The 27,770-nt window shown below is 36.6% G+C and overlaps 1 protein-coding gene across 1 annotated transcript in view; it reads left to right on the forward strand.

Annotated features, from left to right (window-relative positions):
- The first annotated feature begins 3,556 nt into the window (after window positions 1–3,556).
- LOC121427289 (basement membrane-specific heparan sulfate proteoglycan core protein-like) overlaps window positions 3,557–27,770 on the forward strand; it is an 83,901-nt gene continuing 59,687 nt past the window's right edge. The window contains exons 1-11 of the mRNA XM_041623627.1: window positions 3,557–3,629; window positions 3,745–3,924; window positions 16,544–16,813; window positions 18,650–18,766; window positions 21,306–21,437; window positions 22,138–22,277; window positions 22,988–23,129; window positions 24,425–24,549; window positions 25,311–25,517; window positions 26,166–26,252; window positions 27,131–27,214. Of these exons, the coding sequence (XP_041479561.1) occupies window positions 3,557–3,629; window positions 3,745–3,924; window positions 16,544–16,813; window positions 18,650–18,766; window positions 21,306–21,437; window positions 22,138–22,277; window positions 22,988–23,129; window positions 24,425–24,549; window positions 25,311–25,517; window positions 26,166–26,252; window positions 27,131–27,214 (1,557 nt within the window). The remainder of the gene's footprint in view (window positions 3,630–3,744; window positions 3,925–16,543; window positions 16,814–18,649; window positions 18,767–21,305; window positions 21,438–22,137; window positions 22,278–22,987; window positions 23,130–24,424; window positions 24,550–25,310; window positions 25,518–26,165; window positions 26,253–27,130; window positions 27,215–27,770) is intronic.

Genomic DNA, 27,770 nt, shown 5'->3' on the forward strand with positions numbered 1-27,770 from the left:
TTTTCTAGTTCATCAGGTTGGCGTATAAAATTTGAATAATTTTATTTTAAGACATTGCAGTTAGATTTTAGTGATTTCATCCCAAACAAGATTAGGATATACCCTTGTTTATTCCTCAGACAAATAATTGTCAGGGTTTAAATATGTTTTACCTATTCAAGAATCTTCTGATCCATGTGAACCAATATTGAATTACAAAGACTCTTATTGGTGATAACTCTTCCTCAATGATACTGAGACATTTTCCTGATTGATGAGTACAATGCAATCAGCTGAGGAGCGTGTTTAGATCCCTGTTCCAGACAGCTTTATCTCTTAAATGGATTAGTTCTTAGATTGACCAAGAAGTCTTGGTACGTTAAGATCACTCTTTTTTAAGAGTTAAGAAAAAGAATGAGATGTTAGTATCAATCACTGAATGGCTAACTTCTTATTTTATCCTCTAGCCTTGAAAAGATCTTAAATTGAGTTAAGACAAGTGGTATTGGGAATTAGTTCCTTAAATTGACTGAGGAGTCTCTGGGACATCTATTTAATGTTCAAGATCATCCCCATTGAACCTTAAGAACAAAAATGTCTCAAGGACATCCCATTAAATGTTCAAGATCACACAATTCCAAAGAAACCTTTAAGAGCAAGAATGTGATGCCATTAAATCTGACCAGCATTTTAACGGCGTGCTCTAATTGACTCGTCCATCATTGATTTTAATCGTCTAGCCTGAAGATCTATCGTCTTTCCATTTAATGGGACCTTGTATGCCATCATTAATGATGCGTAGATGATTTTGGTGGTCTTGATGCTAGGGATATAGCCAGACATGAACATGCGCAGTGAGGTAGAGAATAAAAGAACATTCACTTTTATCACGTCAGTATAAATATCATCTTAACTAGGACATATATATGTTTATGCTTGGCTAATAAGGAGAATCTTCTCTTCGCCAAGAACCTGTTATGATCACACTGTTTTAGCAGATAGTGGGGCTTTGACAGCATGTGCCCTGTGCACCATTTGCTTCAGATATTATTTTTTTTATATTTCCAATTTTTTTTTAAAAGCCAAATATTTGCAGTATTGATACTGAAATTATAAGTCTTTCAGAAGGTTTCCATACTATTAAATTTTGTTTATGTACTAGTTAATATATTTCTTTTAACCCTAATAGATTGGACCTGAGATCTTGTTCATTGATCGCATGAACACCGTGAAAATTTGTACAGTGGTAGTGTGCGATGTAATCTGCAAGGCTGTATAGTTAATTTTTGGAGAAAAAATAATGAAGGGGGGAGGGGTCTGGCCTGTCCTGGCCTTTTAGGGTTAATGTGACTGTGATTTAAAAAAAAAACAAGTTCACACCTAGTTACCATTAATGCATATAGCATTTCCATTTATTTGAAAGCTTGATAAAAGAGCATTGTAGATTAAATGCCTTGTTCACGGGTATAGGTGCCGCGGCCGAGGATCGAACCCCGGACTTTCCATGTATAGCCAGGCGCCTTAGACCACTGTGACTGTGATTTTGCTTCAGTGGTATTCCTGAGTTCTCTCAGTCCGTAAGATCAGGAAGATTGGAGTTCATCTCGCTCCCTGGCTTGGCCTAAATCTTCTCAAAACTTGTAGCGGGTTGGTAATGAAGACTGACAATCAGCAGGTCCAGTTTCGCCCAGGAGATGTCTGAAGGCATCTGGACTTAGCGGTCAATTCCTCTATTTGGTTGCGGTCTCGCGTGCCCAGTTAAACACTCTTAAGCTCGTGCCCTTCACCATTGGTATGGTGGGGATGGTGGAGTTCCTATTCATTGGGTCTTTGATTAGATAGTAGGTCTTTCTGTTACAGAATATATTACATGAGTTTTATCAGAATACGAGTTGGTTATAAGACAAGATTATTATTTTGAGTATCATTATTTTATTTTCATATAATTATAAAGCTTGGTAACAAATATTCAGAGTCTGAACAAATATTAATAAGTTATGGATAGCTAAGTTCACCTTTTTGCATGTACAAACGGACTGGTTACTTGTGTGTTGAAAGTTAAGTTCTCCAACATGTGTTTTATGTAAAGAACTGTTTCTTCATTAGATTTGGTTACCCAATCTGAACTCACCTAGTGCGATTTAATGTGAATATCTTCACCTTTCATTGTGCAAGTTCTCTATGCCATTATCAAGTGTGAACATGCTCTTTAAAGCTAATGGGTGTTAGAGGAGGATGTTTGCATGCGCCCTGCATTCTTGCTTTCAACAAGAATTAAAGCTTGACATCTTTGAGTTCTCGCTAGAATCAGGGATACCCCAATCGAGCGCTCTTGCTCAAGAATTCTTTGTCAGAGTACTCGTTGTAGCATGCCATACTGTTATAGCATGAAGCTACCAAGACTCTAGTGTGTAATGTTGCTTGGAAAGACACCCTGCCCAATGTTACCCCTCCCAAACTGTTAAAGGACAAGTCCACCCCAACAAAAACTTGATTTGAATAAAAAGAGAAAAATTCAACAAGCATAACACTTAAAATTTCATCAAAATCGGATGTAAAATAAGAAAGTTATGACATTTCAAAATTTCGCTTCATTTCACAAAAACAGTCATATGAACGAGCCAGCTACATCCAAATGAGAGAGTCGATGATGCCATTCACTCACTATTTCTTTTGTTTTTTATTGTTTGAAATATGAAATATTTTGATTTTCTCGTCATTGTCATGTGTATGTGTATGTGGAATTCCATTATTTAAACATTTTGTGCTTCAGGCAAGGAGGTCCTTATCGTCAAATTCGTAAAAATTGAGATACTGTATAATTCAAACAATAAAAAACAAAAGAAATAGTGAGTGAGTGACATCATCAACTCTCTCATTTGGATGTAACTGGCTCGTTCATATAACGATTTTGTTAAAATAAGCGAAACTTTGAAATGTCATAACTTTCTTATTTTACATCAGATTTTGATGAAATCTTCAGCATTGTGTTTGTCTGATTTTTCTCTTTTGATTCAAATCAACATTTTTCTGAGGTGGACTTGACCTTTAATTTGCATTGCTCTGACACTTATATTTGACATTTTTTTTCATGTTTGTCAAAAATGTATTGTTTAACAAATTCAATTGCAGATCATGTGAGTGTTGTAATGCAGTATGTGCGTGTATCCTGTGTTTTCTGTTACCTGAGATATATGTGTTCATCATTCTGTGTTGATGCCAATTTGTATTTGGAACTTTAATAGAAATGGTCTTGCACCCATTAACCAATGTGTTACATTGATGTAATTGCAGTAAATTAACAGCCTCTCCCATAACTGAACTAATTAATAAGATAAAAACCATAAAGAAAACCCACACATATAAGATAACTGTTCAGTCATAAGCATCTTGACTGTCTAGAAAGATGGTAAATTCTGATTTGTTCCAAATAACAAAGAAAATAACCAAGTATGCATCATGTGAAATGTGTGGTGTGAAAAAGTCAGGTCCAATGATGTGCACGTTAAATGTTTTATGTGGTGTTCTTGTTGATCTGAAACTAACATTCAGTTTATATCTGTGAATAAAACTGAACATGTCATTGGTTTGTCTGGGAAGTAACTGGTTGTTGAAGAATGCACTAATTGCTAATGCTAACAAGCTTGGCTGTATTACATGTTGCACATTTTGCATTTTTAAAACAGTTTACTAAGTAAAGGCTTGTTTAATCAATGGCATCAGATGTCTTAACACAAATTCATGGCTTGGCATTTTGACTTGAAGCACCACGGCTGACCAAAAGAACATGTTGCCAGCTCATTTTATTTGTCGCCCTCTGTTGTCCCGCAGTCCTGTGTGATTTAGGTCAGTTTGAATGTGACGGTGGTACTAAATGCATTCTCGATCAGCTCGTCTGTGATGGCCTTTTTGACTGCGCTGATCAAACCGACGAATTGTTTTGTAGTAAGTACTCCTTGCTCAAGGACGTTATATTTTGAAATTCCACCCACTGTGTTTTACAAATCACATTTCCGATTTTTCTCATTGTTACAAGACCCAGTCCTATATATGCAAGAATTATGCACAACCACAAGTCTACCATGTACCGCACACCATTTCAGCACAAACAGCATTTCATTTTAGTCATTGCATTTATTGATAGTAGTGTATGTACATGTAGCTGTATGGAGGAGGGGGGAGGGGACGGTCCCTTGAGTGTCACTTTTATCAAATGGTTTATTCCCAGCTGTGATGAAAAAAAAATTATTCAAAGGTTTTCAGTAAAACTCTGACATACTTTATTTTAGATGTGTAATACCATTTTCAGTAACTCATGATTTTTTGCTCCGCACGCACGGGGGCCGTGTTAAAATTAGTCCATGTAATAGAAATTGCATTTAATAACTATAGCAGAGCTTCACTATTTTTACGATCACACTTTGGAAAAAACTCAGGCATGCCAGCCTGGCGCTGGTCTGGTGCTGATAAAAACATCACAAAAATAGCCTGGGTATCCCCCGCCATTCATAAACTCAAAATTTTACGACTTGGCCCAGGACTGGTCCTGATCAGCGAGTTACTGTAATACACCTATCAATTGTAAGACGCACCCCTTGACCCCCGGGATGGTGCGTCACTTGTCAGATGTGAGTCGGATTTCCATGTACCATGACGCACCTGTGTGTCTCGACTGTGACGGACCTTTTCTTACGATGACTGTGCCTGGACGAAAAAATATGACGCACCAGTGCCAGATTTTGACTGACCATCGACTGTCTCCATGACGCACTCCGTCAAGTAAATCTCCGGCTCTGTGGGCCGGGCGCGGCACCAACGTGCCGCCGCTGTACTGTATACGATACGACATCCGCGTACATCTCTCGCGAAGGAACCTTGCAAAGTACTATGGAATAATAATACCCATTCAGGGGGCGAATGCACGAGAGGGTCTTTGAAAGGACCGTCTTTGGTATCGCCCATTTTATGAGGCGCATTTTAATCATGAACTACCGTATTTGCCGGCGTATAGGCAGCACTATCTTTTGATGAGAAAAAGAAGCAAAGTCGGGGTACGGCCTAAAGCGCGAACGCTGAATATGCGGTCAAAAACAGCACGTATGCGTACGTTTGGGACTACATACAGTGACGCTTCCATTGTAATGGTAGTTAAAACAGCGCAATTATAGGATGAAATAGTAAAAAGCACGACTTAAAGGGGAAGTTCACCCTGAAGAAAACTTTGTTGTAAAAATAGCAGAAAAAATAGTAAAAAATATTGGTGAAGGTTTGAGGAAAATTCGTTAAAGAGTAAGAAAGTTATTAGAGTTCAAAATTTTGGATTTGTGACGTCATAAACGAGCAGCTGCCCCATGTGTTATGTAATATAAAATGTATGAATTTCAAATTTTGTATGGTTCCTGATGACTTAATTTTGTTTTCTTTTCATGATCGGGTGTGAAATGATTTGTCTATTGATATACAAAAGTTACAGTGAAAACCATTTTCAATTTTCTGAGAAAATGACATTTCATTGATTTTTTACCATTCGCTATGTAGGAATGCTGCTCGCATATGACGTCACAAATCAAATAATTGAAATTCTAATAACTTTTTAATTATTTGAAGAATTTTTCTCAAACCTTCGGCAATATTTTTTATTATTTTTTCTGCTATTTTTACAATAAACTTTTTGTCAGGGTGAACTTCCCCTTTAACTAAGAAAACATTTCAGTACCGGTACGTGATAACTTACTTTTCAAATTAAATTCTATTTGGGACTAAATTTGTTTCCATAGAACGTAACAGAGCTCAGAGACCGTGCAACTCACTGACTCTGTCTGGGGCCGGCATTCCCGGCAATAGCATGTGTAATAAGTACGTTTGCAATATGTTGGTAGACTTTTGTCAACACAACCTAATTGTAATGAATGTCATTACTTTTCATGAAATTATGTGGAACATTGATTTAACACGTTATCATTTTTATCTTCCTTGCAGGAGCCAGGAAGATTAACAGCACCTCGCTCTAGATTTTTGAATTTATTTTTTACATCATCATCGATCGTAATGGAAAATAAAATGAAAATATTTACCTTTTGATCTTTTCTTTTGTTTTGCATCTCCAAGTCTCATCTCGGCCAATAAATAATAATAAAAACCTACCTTGCGATGTGTGCTGTGGTCTGCTGCGGGAAATGGCGGCAGTGGTGATGATTGGCTGGTTGGTTGTGAATACAAATTATTTTGGATGAATTATGTGATGATAATGGTGACAATAATGATATAAGTACGATTGTGTCAATGAATTGCCATAAAATGATAATTAAAGTTACAACATTGAGATGAGTGATTTAGATTTTTACTTGTTAGGCATTATGGATTATTATGATGGCGACGAGGATGATGATGATAGAGCACGTTTATGTTGACAATAGTAAATGATGATGCACGATTTGCGTGCGACGATAAAGATGACAAGGTGATACACGAAGTTTGCATGAAATTTGATATTCTATTGCAGGTGGAAAAATAGCGTAAGTATTAAAAAGAATCATGCCGCCTTCAATATTTTCCCGCTGAAAGAGACCGAGGGAACATGACAAGGTATGTCAATTAAAATTGCTTTGTGCGTGAATTAATAACGGTCTTTTTCAAGACCACAAACTTCCAAGAAAGATTCAGTGTTCATCTCCGGGGGGGGGGGGGCACTTCCATTCATGAGTGGATACCATGCGCGACCATGGGGTTTCGAAAAGCACCCTAAACACGTAATTTCCATATTCTGAAAATGCACCCCTTAACAAGTATTGGCGTGTGAAACCCTACCCTTAACAAGTATTGGAAAACGATACTCTTGGCAAATATTCCCTTAAACAATTAAGTACAGGAATGTTTTATTGTTACAGGTCCTTTGGTCGTCGGCTTTACCTAATTTGGTTTAGTACGACCCCACCTCCTACACCTCAGATCAGACTCTAAACACGAAGTGTTGGGGCAAAAAGGACATCCTTTACAAAGCATTTTAATTTTGTTTTATCATCCCCGCAAATTCGACCCTAAACACGTAATTTTCCTAGCGAAATAGATACGTACCTTTTTTCTTATTTTTTGTGTTTTTGACACCCTTGTACGTAACGTGCCCTATCGTGAAAAAGACATCCTTTTTACATGTTTTTTTTTGGTCGCGCATGGTATCTACTCGTCAATGTAAGTGCCCCCCCCCCCGGGTTCATCTTTATTCATAGGCGGCGGGGGGGGGGCAGGTCCCCCAAAAAATTGCGATGGTGGGACGATCCCCCCTAAATTTTTAATTGATAACTTTTTTTATTGCTTGTCAATTTTGTTTCCTGCATCCCCCTCCCCTAAATTCTGGTGGACCCCCCTAAAATGTCTCTTGTCCCCCCCCCTAAAATTTAGGTTGATGACCTTTTTTTTGCTTGTCAAATTATTTTACTTACATTTGTCCATCACTAAGGTAGACACCCTCTAATTCTTTGGGCTTCCGCCGCCAATGTCTTTATTTCACTTGGTCTTTACCTCTCTCTCACTCTTTATTTTTTCAATTCAATTCAATTCTGGTTTTATTGTGAAAATGATACATGACAAAAGTCCGAAGAAGCATCATATTTACAAAGTAAAAATGTACATGTATATTATTAAAAGATTACAATATATCACAATTCTAGTGCTTGACAAATAACAAATAAAGCCAGAAAAATTAATTTGGACAATCTCAAAAAAAAGATTATTGATTGAAATTATAACATTGTAAAACTATCATCGTCAAAATCACATCAGCAAGGTTGCGAGTATTAAAAACATATATAAATAAACATTTACACTTTTAAAATATCATATTTAAAACAAGAAAAATAGGCATGTATACAAAAAAATTGTAAATAGCAAGACAAATAAAATAATATATAAGTCCTATAAAAATATAAAACAAATCAATGTTGTGAATAATTGCAATTTCAAATTAGTTTGAGCCTTGTATGACAGTCATAAAACTAAAGCGATATAAATACGATGTTACAAGATTGGTATGAAGTCTGGAATTAACCATGTGATATACTGTAGATAGTACACCACCAGTCACAATCCCAATTGACCACCCGTTTACCTGCCCAAACCAGAGAATAGCAAATTCAGTGCACTGAATCCAATGTTCTCCGGCCGAAACAGGCAAATAGGTAGTCAAAGAAATGTGACTGGTACATTATATGCTTTATAGTAAAAAAAATAAATAAACGAACCAAAAAATATTGAAGCCTGTGGGCAGAATTACATATCGAATAGTCGTATTACATGTAGGTGGAACTCAAGTAAGTAAAAAAAGAACATTGGAATAAAAAGGTGACAAACCTAACATAAAATCAATAAGATTAAAGATAAACAATAAAGGGGAGTACAAAAAGTGCCCGGGGGGGGGCACTTCCATTCACGAGTGGATACCATGCGCGACCATGGGGTCTCGAAAAGCACCCTAAACACGTAAATTCCATTTTCTGAAAATGCACCCCTTAACAAGTATTGGCGTGTGAAAACCTACCCTTAACAAGTATTGGAAACAAAACGGCACTCTTGGCAAATATTCCCTGAAATGAACCCCTAAACAAGTATATGAATGTTTATTGTTACGGGTCCTTCGGTCGTCGGCTTTACCTTATTTCGTTTAGTACGACCCCAACTTCTACACCTCGCTCAAATCGGACTCTAAACACGAAGTTTTGGGGCAAAAAGGACATCCTTTGTAAAACATTTTAATTTTGTTTTATCATCCCACATATTCGACCCTAAACACGTAATTTTCCTAGCGAAATAGATACCCTTTTTTCATTATTTATGTGTTTTTGACACCCTTATCACGTTACGTACGTAACGTGCCCTATCGTGAAAAAGACATCCTTTTTACGTGTTTTTTTTGGTCGCGCATGGTATCCACTCTCCAATGTAAGTGGCCCCCCCGGGAAAAAGTGTTACAGTTGCTAAAAAAATAAAGCTGCATATAAAATTACATTATATTACAGAGTTCAACAATTGCACAAAGTGGGGGATTAGCGACTGTTGGTATCTTTTTGTTCTAGTCCGAGGAATCTCAAGATGATGTGCATTTCTTAGGGAAAGACCAATTCTAATCCTACGGGTTTCAGGCAAGAAGTGGTGATGTCGTTTCGATTTTAGCAACGAGCGTGCAAATCCTTCAACAAGTTCACTCCGTCTGTCTTTAAGAGATGTCACATTCATACTTTGTAGAAGTTCAATGTATGTCAAGACATTTGGCCAGGCAGTGATACGCAGAGCCCTCTCCTGAACCCACTCAATGCTAGCGGATGTTGGCAGGTAATGCTAAATGCCCAAACAGGCACGGCAAACTCAATCAATGGCCTGATGTACATCTTGTAGATTATTTATCTCATGAGACATCACCGACTTCAATAAAAAAAAAAACATTGAAACACTGCCCGTGCTTTTGTATTTATTTAAAGGACAAGTCCACCCCAACAAAAACTTGATTTGAATAAAAAAATTCAACAAGCATAACACTGAAAATTTCATCAAAATCGGATGTAAAATAAGAAAGTTATGGCATTTCAAAGATTCGCTTCATTTCACAAAAAAAGTTATATGAACGAGCCAGCTACATCCAAATGAGAGAGTCGATGATGTTATTCACTCACTATTTCTTTTGTTTTTTAGTGTTTGAAATATGAAATATTTTGATTTTCTCGTCATTAATGTGAAATGAAGTTTCATTCCTCCCTGAACACGTGGAATTCCATTATTTTAACATTTTGTGCTTCAGGTAAGGAAGTCCTAATCGTCAAATTCGTAAAAATTGAAATATTGTATAATTCAAACAATACAAAAGAAATGGTGACTGAGTGACATCATCAACTCTCTCATTTGGATGTAAGTGGCTCGTTCATATACATGTAACTGTTTTGTTAAAAATAAGCGAAACTTTGAAATGTCACAACTTTCTTATTTTACATCCAATTTTGATGAAATCTTCAGCATTGTGCTTGTCTGATTTTTCTCTATTGATTAAAATCAACATTTTCTGAGGTGCACTTGACCTTCAACTTTATTTGTACGAAAAGAAGACGTTAATTGAAAGAAATAAAATATATTCGCCGCGATTGTTTACCGTCGCAGCGCTTGTTTATCTCCGCCACTCTTGTTTACCTCCGCAGCGCTTGTTTACCTCCGCAGCTCTTGTTTTCATCCGCAGCGCTTGATTACCTCGATCGGCCGTTTCTTCACGTCGATGGTGGATTATTTTCCTTGCGTCGCCTTGGCGAAAAAGATGAAATAGTAAGAATTACAGCATGTGTGTTTATTATTTCCCATTCCGCGGCGAATGTTGAACAATATTCCAACCAAGATTTTTCCGACTTCGCCGGGAATTCTGTCATGCATTTTTTTTTTTAAAAGATGATTCGCAAAATGGGGGTGCGGCCTTTACGCCGGCAAATATGGTATTATTAAGCAACGGTTTTTGTTCACCAACAAATGAATAAAATATGTTGGCAGGCATTAAAGAAAACAATGTCCTACGGCGCATCATAAATAAATCCGCAACACGAAAGACGTCCTTTGCAAAGAACACCCCCCCCCATGAGAATCAGTTTTTGATCTGAGAGGAACGACGTACGAGACGCGCGCTGCAAGAAAAACTTGTTTTTCATCTTGAGCCATCGTGCGGGCTTGCGGGCTGGATATATAAAAATGGATCTAAAGAAAAGTGAAATAACTTCTTATGCAAGGTGACAGAAAATTCAAGACAAGATTTTAATCCAAGGATGAGCATGCAGGGTTTAAATATGAACGCCCGACGACGTGAGTAAAGTGCGTGGACAGACCCGTTCGAACCATGCTGAGGCTTTATGACGCACCCCGGTAAAATGACCGACTACGACGCACCTATTCTCCATGCTCTGACTGACCAATTGCCTCCATGACGGTACCCTGAGTCACGAATTTGTTGGTAAATGACCCACCCATGACGCACCATTCCCGGGGGTCAAGGGGTGCGTCTTACAATTGATAGGTGTATAAGCAGTACAAGTCAGTTTACTCTGTAATTCTGTTGAATATGAGGTATTTCAACATTTCAACTTACCAGCTCAATCAAATATCATGTCCTCATGAAATTGTGTAATTTGTGTTCACCTTTTTACAGCTTTATTGCACCAAAGTCACCATACAATGCATCATGTCACTGTTCCTAAAATATAGTTATCAATAAATATGAATGATCATTTGTATATTTACACATTTTTAAAGTGCAAAATTATCTTTTATACATATACCCATTCATTGCATCTTGCAGTCTCAAGGAGAGCAAGCAATGTCTTCATACACATGCACGGAGGTGATGCTTCTTGGAATTGAATTGAATTGGATTGGATTGAATTGGATTAAGAATTTAATTTGGATTATTTAGTTTTGATTTGAATTCGGATTTTGAATTTGACATGTATTGTTTTATTTGCATTTTGTATCTGGCATCTGCATTTATCATTTTCCAATTTTGAATTTGTGACATTTTGAAATTGTAAGAAATTAAATTTGTATTTTTTAATTTTGGAATTAGGAATGGTTTAATTTCTAATCTTGGATCAATATTCAGACTGCTTTTATCTTGGTTTGGAGTTGAATGATCAATGAGTTTATACTAATCAATTTAAAAAGCAGTTCCTTGTAACTGTCAACATAAACAATCCATGATATATCTACTAGGTTCATTCTATTTAAAAATCCCTTTTGGAGTCCAATGCCTCCTTCATTCACCCATGCATACAAAGTATTATGAGCATCTTCATTTTGTATCTACATGTCATTGTACACAAGTCTCACCTTTTTTCATGCCAAACATTGCAAATGATGGAATAAATTTGCAAATGTAGAGAAAAGAGGAAACAATCCTATGTATCTTACATGCACACAACATATCCCTCTATATTTCAAATCATAGTATGCACATATGCAAACATTACTAAATGTTTCATATTAAATCACCATTTGAAATTTTGTACTCTGTTGTTTACTTATGGAATTTATATTAGTTATTTAATGTTTTAAACAACCATGCTTAATTTATTGGAAATTAATTTAAAAAAAAGAAGCTTTGTTTGTAAGGTCTTGAACAATTATATAAAAGCTGTTAAACAACTGTTGTAGATTTCATACAGCATTGTATGACTATTTCAAATATCTTCATGCCATTTCCTTTTTTAATTGTTTTTTTTTCACAGGGAGTGTTTTTTAATGTATGTATTATTAACGTCTGTGCTTAATTTTTTTGCCTTATGTTTGTTGTTGTTTTTGTATTGCTTCAACAGAGAATGGCTTACTTTTTCAGTATATCTTTGTTAAGCCCAATCCATCCTACCAGTTTTGCTTTTGTTTTTATTTGAGAAATAAAACCTGATTAATTAATTAATGTATTACATTTATAATTTTATTAAAATTAGAATGACTTGATTTTAATCTTAACATTTTTTATATATATATTTTTTTACAAGTATGTATTTGTGCCTTCATTTGACGATTTAGTAACATTTGTCACACAGGGAAGGTCATTATGACAACTCCCAGAGAAACCCTGATTTTGATTGGATGCTGAAATCTGTTACTATCGGTAGTTACCATGACGAGTTAGAACAGTCCTTGATGAAACAGACCCAAGATCACATGGTTGTTCTTACATTCATATTGTTTTGTGAAAGCATACTCCTATTCAGCAAATCGTTTCACTTGATTGTGATGTTCCAAAATCTAATCAATATCTCAATTCAATTAAATTTGAAATCAACCTTGATGGATTTTAAATCTAGTCTTTCACCAAATTGATTGTAAATCTTTTCAGAATATGTGTATTTTTTTATAAAGATTATAATCTATAAAGAATATAAGTATGCACTCCTTCATATTCCCTTCAATACTTTGTTATTTTTCAACATTCATTTTGTTCAGGATCTTTCAGGATACAATTTGATGTTTGATTTGAAAGAGAATTTGATTTTTACTGGAAGAAAAGTGAAGTTGTTTTTGCTTGGGAAATGAAATGATAGAAGCCAACATTAATTGTTTGTAACAATCCTGAAAATGAGCACATGAAAATATTCAGGCATTTACGTTTGGGGGCAAAATTTCATTCTAATGTGCTCTAAATTATCATATGATGTTTCACTGTCAGAGTCACAATGTCTGAATTTGAAACCTGACCAAAATCCAGCGAATTCCGAGTTCATGCCATCAGATCAAAGGTTATTGTTTGTAGATGCTACCAGCTATTAGTGTGACCTATTTACTTAATGTCAAGCAAAATACTTGTTCTGTCTCTTGCACTTTTAGGAGAACTGGAAGATATATTCTCAGACTAGCCAGGGATAATGTTGCCTTCCACATTTGATTAGCAGTTTTATACATAAGAAAAGTATTTGATTAATCAAAATCTGCTACACAAAAGACGGTGTTTGTAGCTTTCTTTAAGAAACATGTAGAGCAAACTATGATCTGATAACAGGAAAATTCTTCATTTGCTAGCTATTATACAGTGCTGCTCAAAAGTTAGTGAACTTCCCCAGAAAATGAACATATTTAAAGTGTTCAAGTTCACCATGTTTTAGATATTTAATTGTGAAGTCAGGTGATATATTATATTCAATAAAAAAAATTCTGGGTTCGCCAAACATTGTAATGTTGTTGCCTACATTCAACACTCAGCATGAAGGAGTGCATTTTGTGGTGGGGTTCATAATTGTATATCGTTTTGTTGCAACGAAAAAGGGACTTATAAGTTGAGGGATGAGGGTTTGAATAATCTCCCTTCCTCCAGTATGAATCAACATGAAACATATAACATTTTCCAAGAGTATATCATGTAAGAATTAGTAGTTTTGTTTACAGCTTGTATGTGGAAATGAACTAAATATCTTCAAAACGTTTTAGCTTTCTCTCCTAAATTCTTTTGCAATATCAAAACGAAAGCATACCATCTCAGAAATGACAAGAATTAGTAGTTTTGTTTACAGCTTTTATGTAGAAGTGAACTAAATATCTTCAAACGTTTTAGCTTTCTCTCCTAAATTCTATTGAAATATCAAAACGAAAGCATACCATCTCTGACATGACAGGTATGTAGACGTATATTCCAGAGGGAGGGTAGAGTAATATTAGACCACGGCAAGGTGCAAGGATTATCCCAAAGGATTAGGTAATCCGACCCTCTATTCCAATATAGGGGCAAGTTCATGTTCCCAGTCTGAAGTCCCTTGTCTGAATAAAAGTGCAATGAAATTGCAGTGGGTTTCTAGTACACAAAAATGTGATGAAGGTTTGTGGTTTGATCTAATTCTAGTTGAACTACTCTAAATCTATACCAACAGTGGCATTATAAGAAACAGATCTGTATGAAATATTATGTCATTTGCGTCATGATATTAGTCTCGTTAGTTGTTAGAGCATACCCTTTAAGTGTACTATTGTATTTTGTTTATTTGATGGAAGTAGATTATAATGACGGTAGTAGTGGTAGCGGCAGCAGGAGCAGCAGTAGTAGTTACTAGTATGCCTATTAGTAGTAGAAGTAGCAGCAATAGTATAATTTTCTTTTACTTCAATTGCTACTACTACTACTACTACTACTGCTGCTGCTGCTGCTGCTCCAACTACTGCTAATAGTACTACTATTATTACTACTATTACTACTACTACTACTGCTACTACTGCTACTAGTAGTAGAAGTAGTTCACTGCTATTACTACTACTTCTACAACTAGTACTACTACTACTACTACTACTACTACTTCTACCACCACTGCTTACTATTACTACTGACTCTACTGGTGCTACAAATACTACTACTACTACTACTACTACTACTACTACTACTACTACTACTACTACTACTACTACTACTACTACTACTACTACTACTACTACTATTACTACTACTACTACTACTTCTACTTCTACTTCTACTACTACTACTACTACTACTACTACTACTACTACTACTACTACTACTACTACTTCTACTTCTACTACTACTACTACTACTACTATTACTACTACTACTACTACTACTACTACTACTACTACTACTACTACTACTACTACGACTTCTACCACCACTACTAACTATTACTACTGACTCTGCTAGTGCCACAAATATTACTACTACTACTACTACTACTACTACTACTACTACTACTACTACTACTACTACTACTACTACTACTACTACTACTACTACTACTACTACTACTACTACAACTACGACTTCTACTACTACTACCACATCTACTACATGCACTTCTTCTACAGAGTAAGATTAGTAATAGTACAAATTTTGCCTTTTTAGCAAGCTATATCTTGACCATATACATGTATCATGTTTGAAAGTGCTCATTTAATTAGCTGGCCTGTACCTATGAAAAAGGTCATTCTCCACTTCCTGGGGGAGCATTCCTCCTAGTTAACACAAAAGTGAATGAACTACATTACTTATATGACCCTGTTAAAGTAGCGTTCTAGTTATGTGAACATGGTTATTTCTCTCTCTCTAAACTAATGTAGCCTCCGTGCGAGACTCTCCATTGAGGCAAGGTGAACTGACATGTCTTCTGGCACTGCCTGTCTGTGCCATGCCTGCTAGGAGACACTGACCCACATACTGCATTACAGACATGACCTCGGGGAGGTCATTGACCTCAAATGACCTTGTTGGTTGGTGTGGTAGAAGGGACAAGAGAGAGAAAGAGAAAGAGAGAGGGGCAGAGAGAGATTTGGAGGATGGTGTCCAGGTTTGGACTTGAATTTTGCAGCATGAGACATGACACCAATACATTGATGTGTGCAGTCCATCACTCACACTGATTTGGTCCGTAAGAGACCATTTGACATTTTCACTAGAATAGTCCAACTAGGGTAATTTAACTCCCTGTTCAATTCAATCCTGATAAAGGTTAATTACAGCTCTACCTGTTCAGATGACACAGATATTATTTATGTTAGATGATTTATGCCTTTTCATGACATCTGTCAGTTAGTGTTACATATTTGGGTACTTACTTGTACTGAACTTTTCTTTGGCACACTCTGTTTGACAAGTTAATGTATTTCACAACATATTGCTAGTTAGCTTTTGAAAATTAATTTTGATGAAAACCAGGTTCCATGACATTTGCTCTGGCAACAATTGCTCTGGCGACAATCGCTCTGGTGGCAATTACTCCAATAGAAAATCTGCACGTTATTAAGCCAAACATAAAACATAACCACCAAAATTGAATAAACTTTAATCCTTATCTTTATATTATTCTGAACCAAAAACTCTATATCAATCCTAATACTAACCCTGTGCCCTCTGAGATAATTAGACCGGAGCAATTGTCGCTGGAACAAATGTGTGTCACCAAGAACCTTTGCTAAGGTATGGTGATAAGACATTTAAATGATGAAATATTGACTACAGAACTTTTCTAATTGGTCTATGTGAAACCTAAGGTTATGACAGTACTAAATCGATGGAATATTTGCTTATGCCATCTTCTTGTCTTCTCATCCACAGCCCCGGAAGAAAGATCGACTGCTGCACCAACACCTCCCGCCCCCACCACAGCTGCCCCGCCCACCACTCCAACCACTACTGCTGCCCCCACCACACCTCGTACTACTACCTCGTCGGTGGTCACCGATCCCGTGCCCCCAAGAACACCGGGGACACAGTGTCGATCCAACGAAGCGTACTGTAGGTCTGGGAGCATCAGGTGTGTCCCTCGAGACTTCCTCTGTGATGGGCAGAGTGACTGCGATGATGGCTCGGATGAGTACGGATGTGGTAAGTCAAATGATAGGCTTGTCAGGTTTCTTTAGATTATGAGTATGGTGATGATGATGGTTATGAAGGTGACGATGGTTGTGGTGATGATGTTGGTGGTGATGATGATGATTGAAATGATGATGGTTTTGATGGTCATTTTGGTGATGGTGATGATGGTGATGGTGGTGATGAAGGTGATGGTGATGGTAGGCTCAAGTGTGTTGCTCAAGACTGCTTCTGTAATGGGCAAAGTGACTGTGATGATTGCTTAGTTGAATATGGATGAAGTAGTATAATATGTTTTTCAGGTGTTTATAGATTACATGATGTTTGTGATGACAACAGTGATGATTGTGATGATGATCGCTGTAGTAATGTGGACAGTGGTGATGATAATGATGAAGTTGATGGTGATATGCCGATAGCATAATATTCAAGAAGTCACTTTATCCTTAGTTTTTTGTCTCACCTGCGAAGCAAGTGAGACTATAGGCGCCGCTTTTCCGACGGCGGCGGCGGCGGCGGCGGCGTCAACATCAAATCTTAACCTGAGGTTAAGTTTTTGAAATGACATCATAACTTAGAAAGTATATGGACCTAGTTAATGAAACTTGGCCATAAGGTTAATCAAGTATTACTGAACATCCTATTAGAGTTTCATGTCACATGACCAAGGTCAAAGGTCATTTAGGGTCAATGAACTTAGACCATGTTGGAGGAATCAACATCGCAATCTTAACCTGAGGTTAAGTTTTTGAAATGTCATCATAACTTAGAAAATATATGGACCTAGTTCATGAAACTTGGACATAAGGTTAATCAAGTATCACTGAACATCCTGCATGAGTTTCACGTCACATGACCAAGGTCAAAGGTCATTTAGGGTCAATGAACTTTGGACGAATTGGGGATATCTGTTGAATTCCCATCATAACTTTGAAAGTTTATGGATCTGATTCATGAAACTTGGACATAATAGTAATCAAGCATCACTGAACATTTTGTGCAAGTTTCAGGTCACATGATCAAGGTCAAAGGTCATTTAGGGTCAATGAACTTTGGCCGAATTGGGGATATCTGTTGAATTCCCATCATAACTTTGAAAGTTTATGGATCTGATTCATGAAACTTGGACATAATAGTAATCAAGCATCACTGAACATTTTGTGCAAGTTTCAGGTCTCATGATTAAGGTCAAAGGTCATTTAGGGTCAATGAACTTTGGCCGAATCGGGGATATCTGTTGAATTACCATCATAACTTTGAAAGTTTATTGGTCTAGTTCGTTAAACTTGGACATTAGAGTAATCAAGTATCACTGAACATCCTGTGCGTGTTTCAGGTCACATGTCCAAGGTCAAAGGTCAATGAACTTTAGCCGAATTGGGTGTATCTGTTGAATTACCATCATAACTTTGAAAGTTTATGGATCTGATTCATGAAACTTGTACATAAGAGTAATCAAGTATCACTGAACATCCTGTTCCAGTTTCAGGTCACATGATCAAGGTCAAAGGTCATGTAAGGTCAATGAACTTTGGCCATGTTGGGGTTTTTTGTTGAATAACCATCATATCTCTGTAAGTTTATTGGTCTAGTTCATAAAAAGAGGACATAAGAGTAACCATGTATCACTGAACATCTTGTGCGAGTCAGAGTAGTATGCAAAGTCAGCACTGCTGCTATATTGAACCGCGTGATGCAGGTGAGACGGCCAGAGGCATTCCACTTGTCATCTGGATGATTCCTACCTGTTGAGGTGTTCAATATGGAACAGAAATGATAATGGTAATTCATATATCGATGAATGAATCACTTGAAGCTTTGCCTTGTTCATCTTGTTATTAATTGCAGAACACAGAAAGTGTGAGCCTAATGAGTTCCAATGTGCCAATCGCCTCTGCGCTCAAAAGATCTGGAGATGTGATGGAGATGATGACTGCGGTGACGGATCGGATGAAAGAGATTGTCGTGAGTACATGTATCTCAACATCGGGGTGTGATTCCCTGAAAGCTAAAATCGATTTTAACTTGAATTGAGTTGAAACTACCATCCCGATCATTTAATTGGTTTACAGGTTTCTGGAAATTGATTTTTTATTTTAGTTAGCTCCCAGTACAGAACATGGATTTCATTTTTGCTAGTTGCTCAAATTACGAGATTATCTACCTCAAATTCTGATGACTGCTGAATTGTGCAAATCCCATATATTTTGTACAGGAACCATACCATTCCAGGAGGTAATGGGTTAAGTTAATAAACTGAAAGGAATGTAGGTCTGTAACATGATTTACTGCTGTTTTCTGGGATATGTTGTTTGCATGGTACTTACAGTCTATTTGACATTGCCATAAAAAACTAGATTTGTAGTGGAAACGTTCATTCCACCTTCCCCTAAAAAATCTAAGGAAATTTACTTGTTTATGTATATTACCCCCAGGGATGTATGTAAGAGTATTCAAAACAATATTTTTGCGACAATTCTGATTAAAAGACAACTTCTTGTTCCATCTGTTTTTCATTTTATGTCGATATAATAAATTATATCTTTTCAGGAGTACAGGAGTATAATCAAGATATGTTTTTTTTTATTCTTATTTCCCACAACCAACTTGGTCTTTGAAACCTATCAATGTTCTTAGAAATTTTGAAATTTAACCCACTGTAATGACGAATCCAATGTTTGCATTAATAGCAAAATGTGATTAGTACATTGGATAGGAATGTTATCAATTTTGGTGCGAGAACACCAGGAATGCATAATGGAACAGGTGGGTGTTTCATAAAGCTGTTTGTAAGTTAAGAGCGACTTTAAGAACGACTGGTGATCCTTTCTTGTGGTACATAGTATATTCATTGGCGATGGTTTAGCGCGTAATAAAGGTTTACCAGTCGTTCTTAAAGTTACTCTTAACTTACGAACAGCTTTATGAAACGGTCCCCAGGAGGCTCACTGTATACAGCTTAAGGGAATGATGGAGTAGAGTAGTCAATGGGTTAAGTGCAATGCTCTTATGATGTGGAAATAAAACTTAGCTCCATATAATTTCCACTTCTTCTGAGACAACTAAAGATTTGAGCACATGATTGTCATTCTAGCAGAAGATAGATTGATTTATTTCTAGAGGTGCTATCCTGGCCTTCTTTTGGCAGGTGTCAAAAGCTTTCTAAACACAAACAGGTCTCCATTGAGAAGTGTGTGAATCATTTGGTTTTGACTTTTGTACCTCTGATTGTTAACACGTTTTTGACGAGCTGCTGGTTTTAACACTTAATTAGCCTCATTCTGTGCAGTTCTTTGTGCAAGGTGTCCACACATTCCATCATTTCTTTGTAGGCATTTACATTGAACTCGACTTGCATAGGATAAAGAATCTTGTATGACCTCACGAAGACCTTTGACAATTGTCAAAGTTCTCCCAGTGAGCCAAGCTTGATTTATTAGCTACCACTTGTGGCTGGTGGAGATTTATACATCATTTACACAAAATGTCTGTGGGTAATAGATACGCATGGGACTTGGCCCATTATTGCAGTAAATCAGGAAAATCGTGCAGCTCACACCCTTTTCATTTTATATGCAACTTACGTTCCACTTGCACAGTGTCATATCATATCTTTATCGAACGCAACATGTACATGTAATACCGAAAATGATAAGATTGGCACAAGAGACTTTTTTAGCTTTGGGTGACAAAATCCTTCATTCCATGTATACATTTGAGATTTATTCAATGAAACTATGGAAAGCCAATGATGTTAAGGTGCATACTGATTGGTGAAGTTGATGATGCTTGCATGAGAATACATCATTGTATGTTTAGAGATAATTGTCCAGTGGTTAGAGCATTGGACTCATAATCGCAAGGTTGTGAGTTCGAATTCCAACTTCCAACTCTGCCATTGTCTCCACTTTGATAAAAAGGCCCGAGAGTGATATCTGTCGTCTATAATGTCAGCCATTATGACTGATTAACCTAGACGTAAAATGTTTCATAGGTAATTGGTTATATACCAGCTTGGCGTTTACCAGCATAATGCAGTCCTGGCGAGTTCCTGCGGGAGTTACCACAAACAGAAACAGAAGATGAAAAATTTGACGTAGTTGGCTGTCCATAGTTCAGGTCAATTTTAATCATTTACAATTTTGTGATATTGGGCTCCAAACATTAAGATTAACCAATGACCCATGGTTTAAGTCTGTACTGAAATTATTGGAAAAGAAAAATGCAAAACTTTGTTTCCATACATGTATTTTACGTTAACTTGGTCTCCTTTCCCGTGATTGAATAATGCTCAGAATCTTATCATTTTGCTATTCCCAGACAGTTTCAAATTGTATGTGTGTTATTAGCTGATGTGCTATACAATTTGAAATTTTGTGTTTGAAATTTATGTCATATCTGGCTATCCATAGTAAAGACAAAGATATAGACCACATATTTAAGTTTAGAATGTTGGCCAGTGTGTCCTGATAATCATCCTTTGACATGTGCTTTTGTTTTCCAGCTACTGCTGCACCTGGCTCGCCATGCCGACACAGTGAGTTCCAGTGTGTTTCCTCCGACCAGTGTGTACCTCTTGGCTTCCGGTGTGATGGAGAAACCGACTGTACGGATCGGTCAGATGAAATCGCATGTTGTAAGTTCTATGAAGAAAGTTCTATATGTCAGGCAGTCATTCAGGTTTTCAATCCAGTACAGCCCCGAGACAATGGGGGATTCACCTCCCACTCAAAGATGTCACCTTCACCCCCTCCTTCCCCCCCATTTTACTCTACTCAGTGCATCCTCCTCCCTCAACCCAATTCTACTCTCCACCGCTTGCTTCTTCCATGTCGTCTTCAGTTGCCCCCTTACCCCTCTGTCCAGCCACCTCAAACTCGAAATGTGAAACAGTCTTTTACGTGTCTTGGGTGTTTCAGAGACTCATTTGCAGTTATTGATTGCAAGTGTCAATCACAAATTTGCAAACTATTGATTTTTGTGAGTGGTTTTATATTGTCATACCTGGTTTGCAAATACACCTACATGTATAACTGTGATGCCCCCACTCTTATATTCTCAAAAGACTACTAAGTATTGTAAAGATTTGTCAGACTAATTGATATTCTTCTTAAAATGCAAAAAGGAAGGTGAAATTAAGGCAAAATAAATGGAGGTATGATTTGAAGTTTGATAATGAAGGTTGATGTAACATATTTTATCTCATCTTTACTTGCTGCACTTAATTTTGGGTTTTTTTTTTCTTGCCATTGTTTTTTTTATGATTGGTATGTAATTTTTTTTCTTTGAATCAATAAAAAGGACAAATATTCTTCTTACTTTCTTCCTCCATCCAGCTGAGCCATTGGTAGTGCTTGCTCCTGTAGAGATCATCCAAGTTCAGATTGGTGAGAGGGTAGAGATCATCTGTGAGGCACAAGGAGTTCCTACACCGATAATCTCCTGGAGGCTTAACTGGGGACCGGTCCCAGAAAGGGTAAGGTCATATATTCCATATATTTCTTTCCCCTTTTTCTCCTCATTGTGTCCTTTTTTCTAATTGCCTTTGCTATGTACTTTTCCTTCTCCTTGTTTGCTATGTTCTTTCTTCTTCTTTGCAGAAAGAGTTGCGTTTAAACGCAAGCCAAAAAATCAATCGCAAGTCCCATAAGCGGGCTGTTGATTTGTTGAAAATCAAGTTGCGCATGATTTCTTGAATTGGGATTGATTGCAAGTCTTTCTGCAACGGGCCTCTTGTTATTCTTTTTCTTCTGCTTATCCTCTTCCTTTACATTTTTCTGTTTCTTTATTTCTTTTACTTCTCTTCATTGTCATCATTGCTGCCGATATTGCCATTGTCGTTGTGGTCTTCTATGTCTTGTTTTTCTTCTTTTTTTTTAATTCTCCCTATACTCCTTTGCATTCTTGGGCATTGTTGTCTTGATCTGTTCTTGTTGCTATTGTTGTTCTTATTCTTTCTTTGCTTTTTTTTATTTCTTTTTCTTTTTTTCCCCTGCCTCCTCCTTTGATATTTTTTTTCTTTTATGTAGTTTTTCCTCTCTTTCTTCTTCTTTCTCCTCTTCCTTCTCCTGATTCTTCCTAATTCATTGTAATGCAAGACCCTTTTCTATTTCTCTCCCTAATCCTCTTCTCGTGAAAACTACCCTTATTAAAATTATTTACGTTCTGTTCTGAACCCTTTCTCAGGCTATCATCACCAGTCAGAATGGACGTGGTTCCCTTGTCTTGGAGAATGTCCGCGAGTCTGACCAGGGAGCGTACAGCTGTGAGGCCATGAACAACCAAGGGTACATCCTTGCTCAACCAGATGCTATCGTCACCATCATCTGTAAGTCAACAAATATTTGTTTTCAGGTTGATGAAAATAAATTTGATCCCCGTTGGCATTTCATAACAATGCAGTACAGCTGCAAAATGATGGCAATTTAAATACGATGAAAAATAACATTGCATAACTGCTGAAATCAATTTTTTTTTTCATTCTGAGAAAATGAATTTTGATTTATGAAATTTACCATTTGCGTGATAACAAAGGGCTGAAACCCATAATGGATCTTGGAGGAAGAGTGATTTACATTTCAACAAGATGTATTTCATCGGGTAATTAAACGAAATCTGAGTGTTACACTTGGGCGTCGGGGACCAGTTGTTAAGACTCTCGTCTTTCAATCTGAGGAACGTGGATTCGATTCCCAGCCATTGCGTGTTATCCTTCAGCAAGACATTTACCCACATTGTGCTGAACTCTACCCAGGTGAGGTAAATGGGTACTGGCAGAAAGAAATTTCTCAAAAAGCTGTGAGCACCGGAATCGATAGACTAGCTTAGCCGGGGGTAATTTGGGAGTGCCTTGAGAACCTAACACGGTGGAAACATGTAAATTCTATATTAGTTTATTTTTTATGCAAGTGAATCTTAAATAGTTAGAATTCTACAATAAAGAACTAAATTTTTATTTTATTTATTTCACATCTTTATACAGGGTAACCAATTCAGCTATATACACGATAAAAAACATTAACAAAGATAAAAAGCTGGTTTGCAATTGGGCCCTGTTAACCAAAATACATACAAATCATAAAATACATAATATGAAAAATATACCAGAAATAAACCTTTAAAAAAATCGCAATCGTCATCAGAAACACACCAACACACAGAAGCGCCCAAACCCTCAAACACACCCCCCATTACACTCTGCAGATTTTTTACTTACTTGTAACATATAATAAATTCAACATTATGATTACATATTGACATAAGTGAAAACAAATTTTTCAAATAAGATACAATTAAGATACAAATGGTGTGGGATTATTTTCAAGAATTCAGAAGACGTTTGAATATTGCTAATGATTGAGCAGATCGAGTGTCTTGGTATTAACAGTTCCATTCACTTCTGCCTACCGGTATAAATGTGTTTTCGTAATACTGTGTTTTGAATTTCAGGGCTCGTAGCATTAATTTATTAGTTCTTCGTGTTATAAACGTGTTTAAAACATGTACATGTACATGTTTTAAATGTACTTACCATATCATTGCTTCCCTCTTTATTATTATTTCTTGACCCATTTTCCATCATTGATAATGTACTTCATTTTTTTTCCTTTCACTCTTTTACAGCTGGACCTAGCATATGTACTGGTGGGTTTTTCAATGATGGTGCCCTGACCGTTGCTGAGTGTATACCTTGCTACTGTTCTGGTGTTTCTTCCACCTGTTACAGCAGTACCTACAACAGAGCTGAGGTGAGTCAGATTCTGCAGTTCAATTAACCTTGTTCTGAATAAAGGCTTTACCGTAATGCTACAAGCACAACAATGAAATGGGCTCTTCTTTTGTTGATTTGGGCCCCATCTTACCAAGAGTTACGATGTCATAAGTTTTCTACAGGAAATTTGCACAATGTCCTTTTGGTAACAGTGAAATATGTACTGAATTGTCAAGAAAAGCAATGAATTTATAAATATTTATCATATGTAGAAAATGTATTTAACAAACAAACATTTTAGGGGCTGGTGTTGCTGGCTTTCCTTAATTGTGGTTGATTGGATCAGTTGCAAGTCTTTGTAAGACCAAGATTTCTTTTTTTTTGCAATTTATTGTGACACAAATCTCTTTACATCAGATGTTTAATCTCATCAATTTGTCACCAGATTACAACTTCGGGGAAACAATACATTCATTCTTTTAGTTCAACCAAAGTAAAGTCGATTCTCAGTGTTAATTAATGTCCAAAAGAATGGCACGATATCAACTTGAAGACAAAAATAATGAAGAGAACATAACAATTTGATAATGGAACATAATCAATTGATCATTAGGCAAACTCACAACACAAGCTCTGACGGGAAGGGGTGAGACATTTACGTCACACCTGTTGGGGGATGAACTATTGGTCCATCCCCCCACTTAAATAGCATGACGTCACATATTTACGCCCATGCCTCACAAGCTTGCCAGCAACTCCTCAGCCATGAATATCCAACTCTTCTCTTCAACCTGACAGACTTCTCTATCCTTCAGCGAGGTTGGGAACTTAGAGGGCACACGTCTGGCTGACCTGTCGTCTCCAAGTGCAGATGTACGGGTCCTTGAGGATACATACATGGAAATCAACCCAGCTCAGAGGGAGGTGGTCGTGCTAGACTACAATAGACGTCTGCCTGTGTCCACTTACTATTGGGTTCTTCCTGGACAATTTACAGGAAACCAGGTAAAGTAGAGAATATACTGATCTGGGTCACATTTTATATAGACTTGTAGGTGTGGCTGCTAAGACAGGTATTGATGGTATATAAATTGATGAATGTATTGACTTTTAATGGTGGTTGCATGTAATCATAAGTTGATGATGATAATGGTGACAGGCTTTGGTGGTGGTGAAGAAAGTTTTTTTTATGATGATGATGGTGATGTTGGTGATAATTTACTAACCAACTATAGTAATAGTGATAATGATATTGTTGTGAGTATAATGCTTAGGTCATTGAGTACAGTGAGGATTATGATAATGATGATTATGATGATAATGATGACAGTTATGGTGACGATGATGATGATGTGATGATGATAATTAGTAACCCATTATAGTATTAGTGTCAATGAGGATAATATGCTTATGATAATAATTAAAGCATTGATGATGACTATAAAGATGATGATGATATTGGTGGTGATCAGTATGATGATTATGAAAATGATGATTCTCATGGTATCAATAGCAGTGGATATCAGGAATAATTTCAATAGATTTTGACTATAAAACTGATTCAAACCACTTTCCTACTTTCCAATACAATTGAAGTGATTCTCAGTATGTTGGAAGTCACACATACAAATTTACTTCTATTTTTCTTCTCAGCTAACCAGTTATGGAGGCAACCTTCGTTATCTGGTCAATTTCATCCATATTGCATCCACTGCTCAAGTTGCTGATGTTTATATTAAGGTCAGTACTGTATATCTTACGGCATCTGCACACCTTACCGATGGTCCAAGATGCGATTTTGGAACCATTTGCATTATGCTTGTTTTCTAAAAATGTGAATAAAAACCATCTTCTTATTTGAGGTTCAACTTAACTGTAAGAATACTAATATAACAATTTAGATGATTGCAAGCCTTTATCTCGGAGTACATGTAAATGCCAAATTGGTATAAAATCTTTATATGATTAATATGATGTCATTACGACTCGACATTCAATTCTTTATTATTCCAATAATGATGGTAGCATAGTCACAGATTTGGACAAAAGTATTTGTATGATGATTTAGAACTTTACACAGTAAGATTTTCCATGTCTCAATATTCACATAAACTTTTATCAAGTTTTATTTCAAAATTCGGTCGGAGACCGATCGTAAGGTGTGCGGTGGCCTTTACTTCAATCCATTTGTGACTGGCTGATTATGCTGTAGCTCACAGTTTCGGTATCTCCCAGCCTGCATGTATGTGGACCCAGTCTTCACAAAATTACATTTAATAGCATTGACTGGGCTTCATGTCACATCCATCAAAATTAAAAATTGGAATTATGTTTGTATCAGATAAATGCTGGTTATTTAATGAATGTATAAAAAAAATTTTGAATGAATAGATTCTTGATAAATGCTTTCTATTATGGATATAGTTGTTTATGTCAATGAATGTTAAGAATTAAATGGAATTCACTCAGTGAGATTCTTAAGCAATGTACATGGTTCAATTGAAATTTACAAACAATCAATGTAATACAAATAGAACATGAATGACAATGGAAATTACCTATTAACAAGTATTATATCATAAGTATATAATAGGTGATTTTTTTCATCTCTTTCACAGGGTGGTGGAAAGACCTTGTCATATCAATTACCAGATGAACCTGTCTCAGGTATCCCGACACTGCGACAAGTTCCTTTGACAGAGGTAAATATTACATATCATCATCTTACTGGTTTAAAAAAAGGGGGAAAGGTGATTGGTTTGTGCTGGTTTTTCTCCTGACTGACAAGAAAGCATGTAGCATAACTAGCCAACAAGAGGACTGATGGCATGAAGTCCTCTCAGAGGAACCTTCCGATGAAGATCAGTGCATTACCATTGGCAGAAATACATTATGGTTTTAAAACTACAGACGGAGGTGTTTGCTGCCCCCCCCCCCCCCAGAAAATACAGAATTATATGAAACAATGGATCTTTTTGTATAATATGGCTGCCACGGAAAGACCTTGTTTCTTAGACTTAAAGGAAAATGGCTGTTTTGTTTTGATAACTAGATAACCTGTCAAGGTACTTCCAAACTAGAATCACAGCTCTCTATCTTAACCAATAAAACAACTCCACCATTTTAAAGTGAAGACTCAATTCAATTTATGGTTTATCAGATAAACATGTTTTGAATTAAAAACTGAATTGCACACATGTTTCTTGGTATCAATTTCAATATGTTCTGTTATAAAATACATTTACAATGAATATTATT

Source organism: Lytechinus variegatus, chromosome 14 (genome assembly GCF_018143015.1).
Source record: "Lytechinus variegatus isolate NC3 chromosome 14, Lvar_3.0, whole genome shotgun sequence".
Classification (NCBI taxonomy): Eukaryota; Metazoa; Echinodermata; class Echinoidea; order Temnopleuroida; family Toxopneustidae; genus Lytechinus; species Lytechinus variegatus.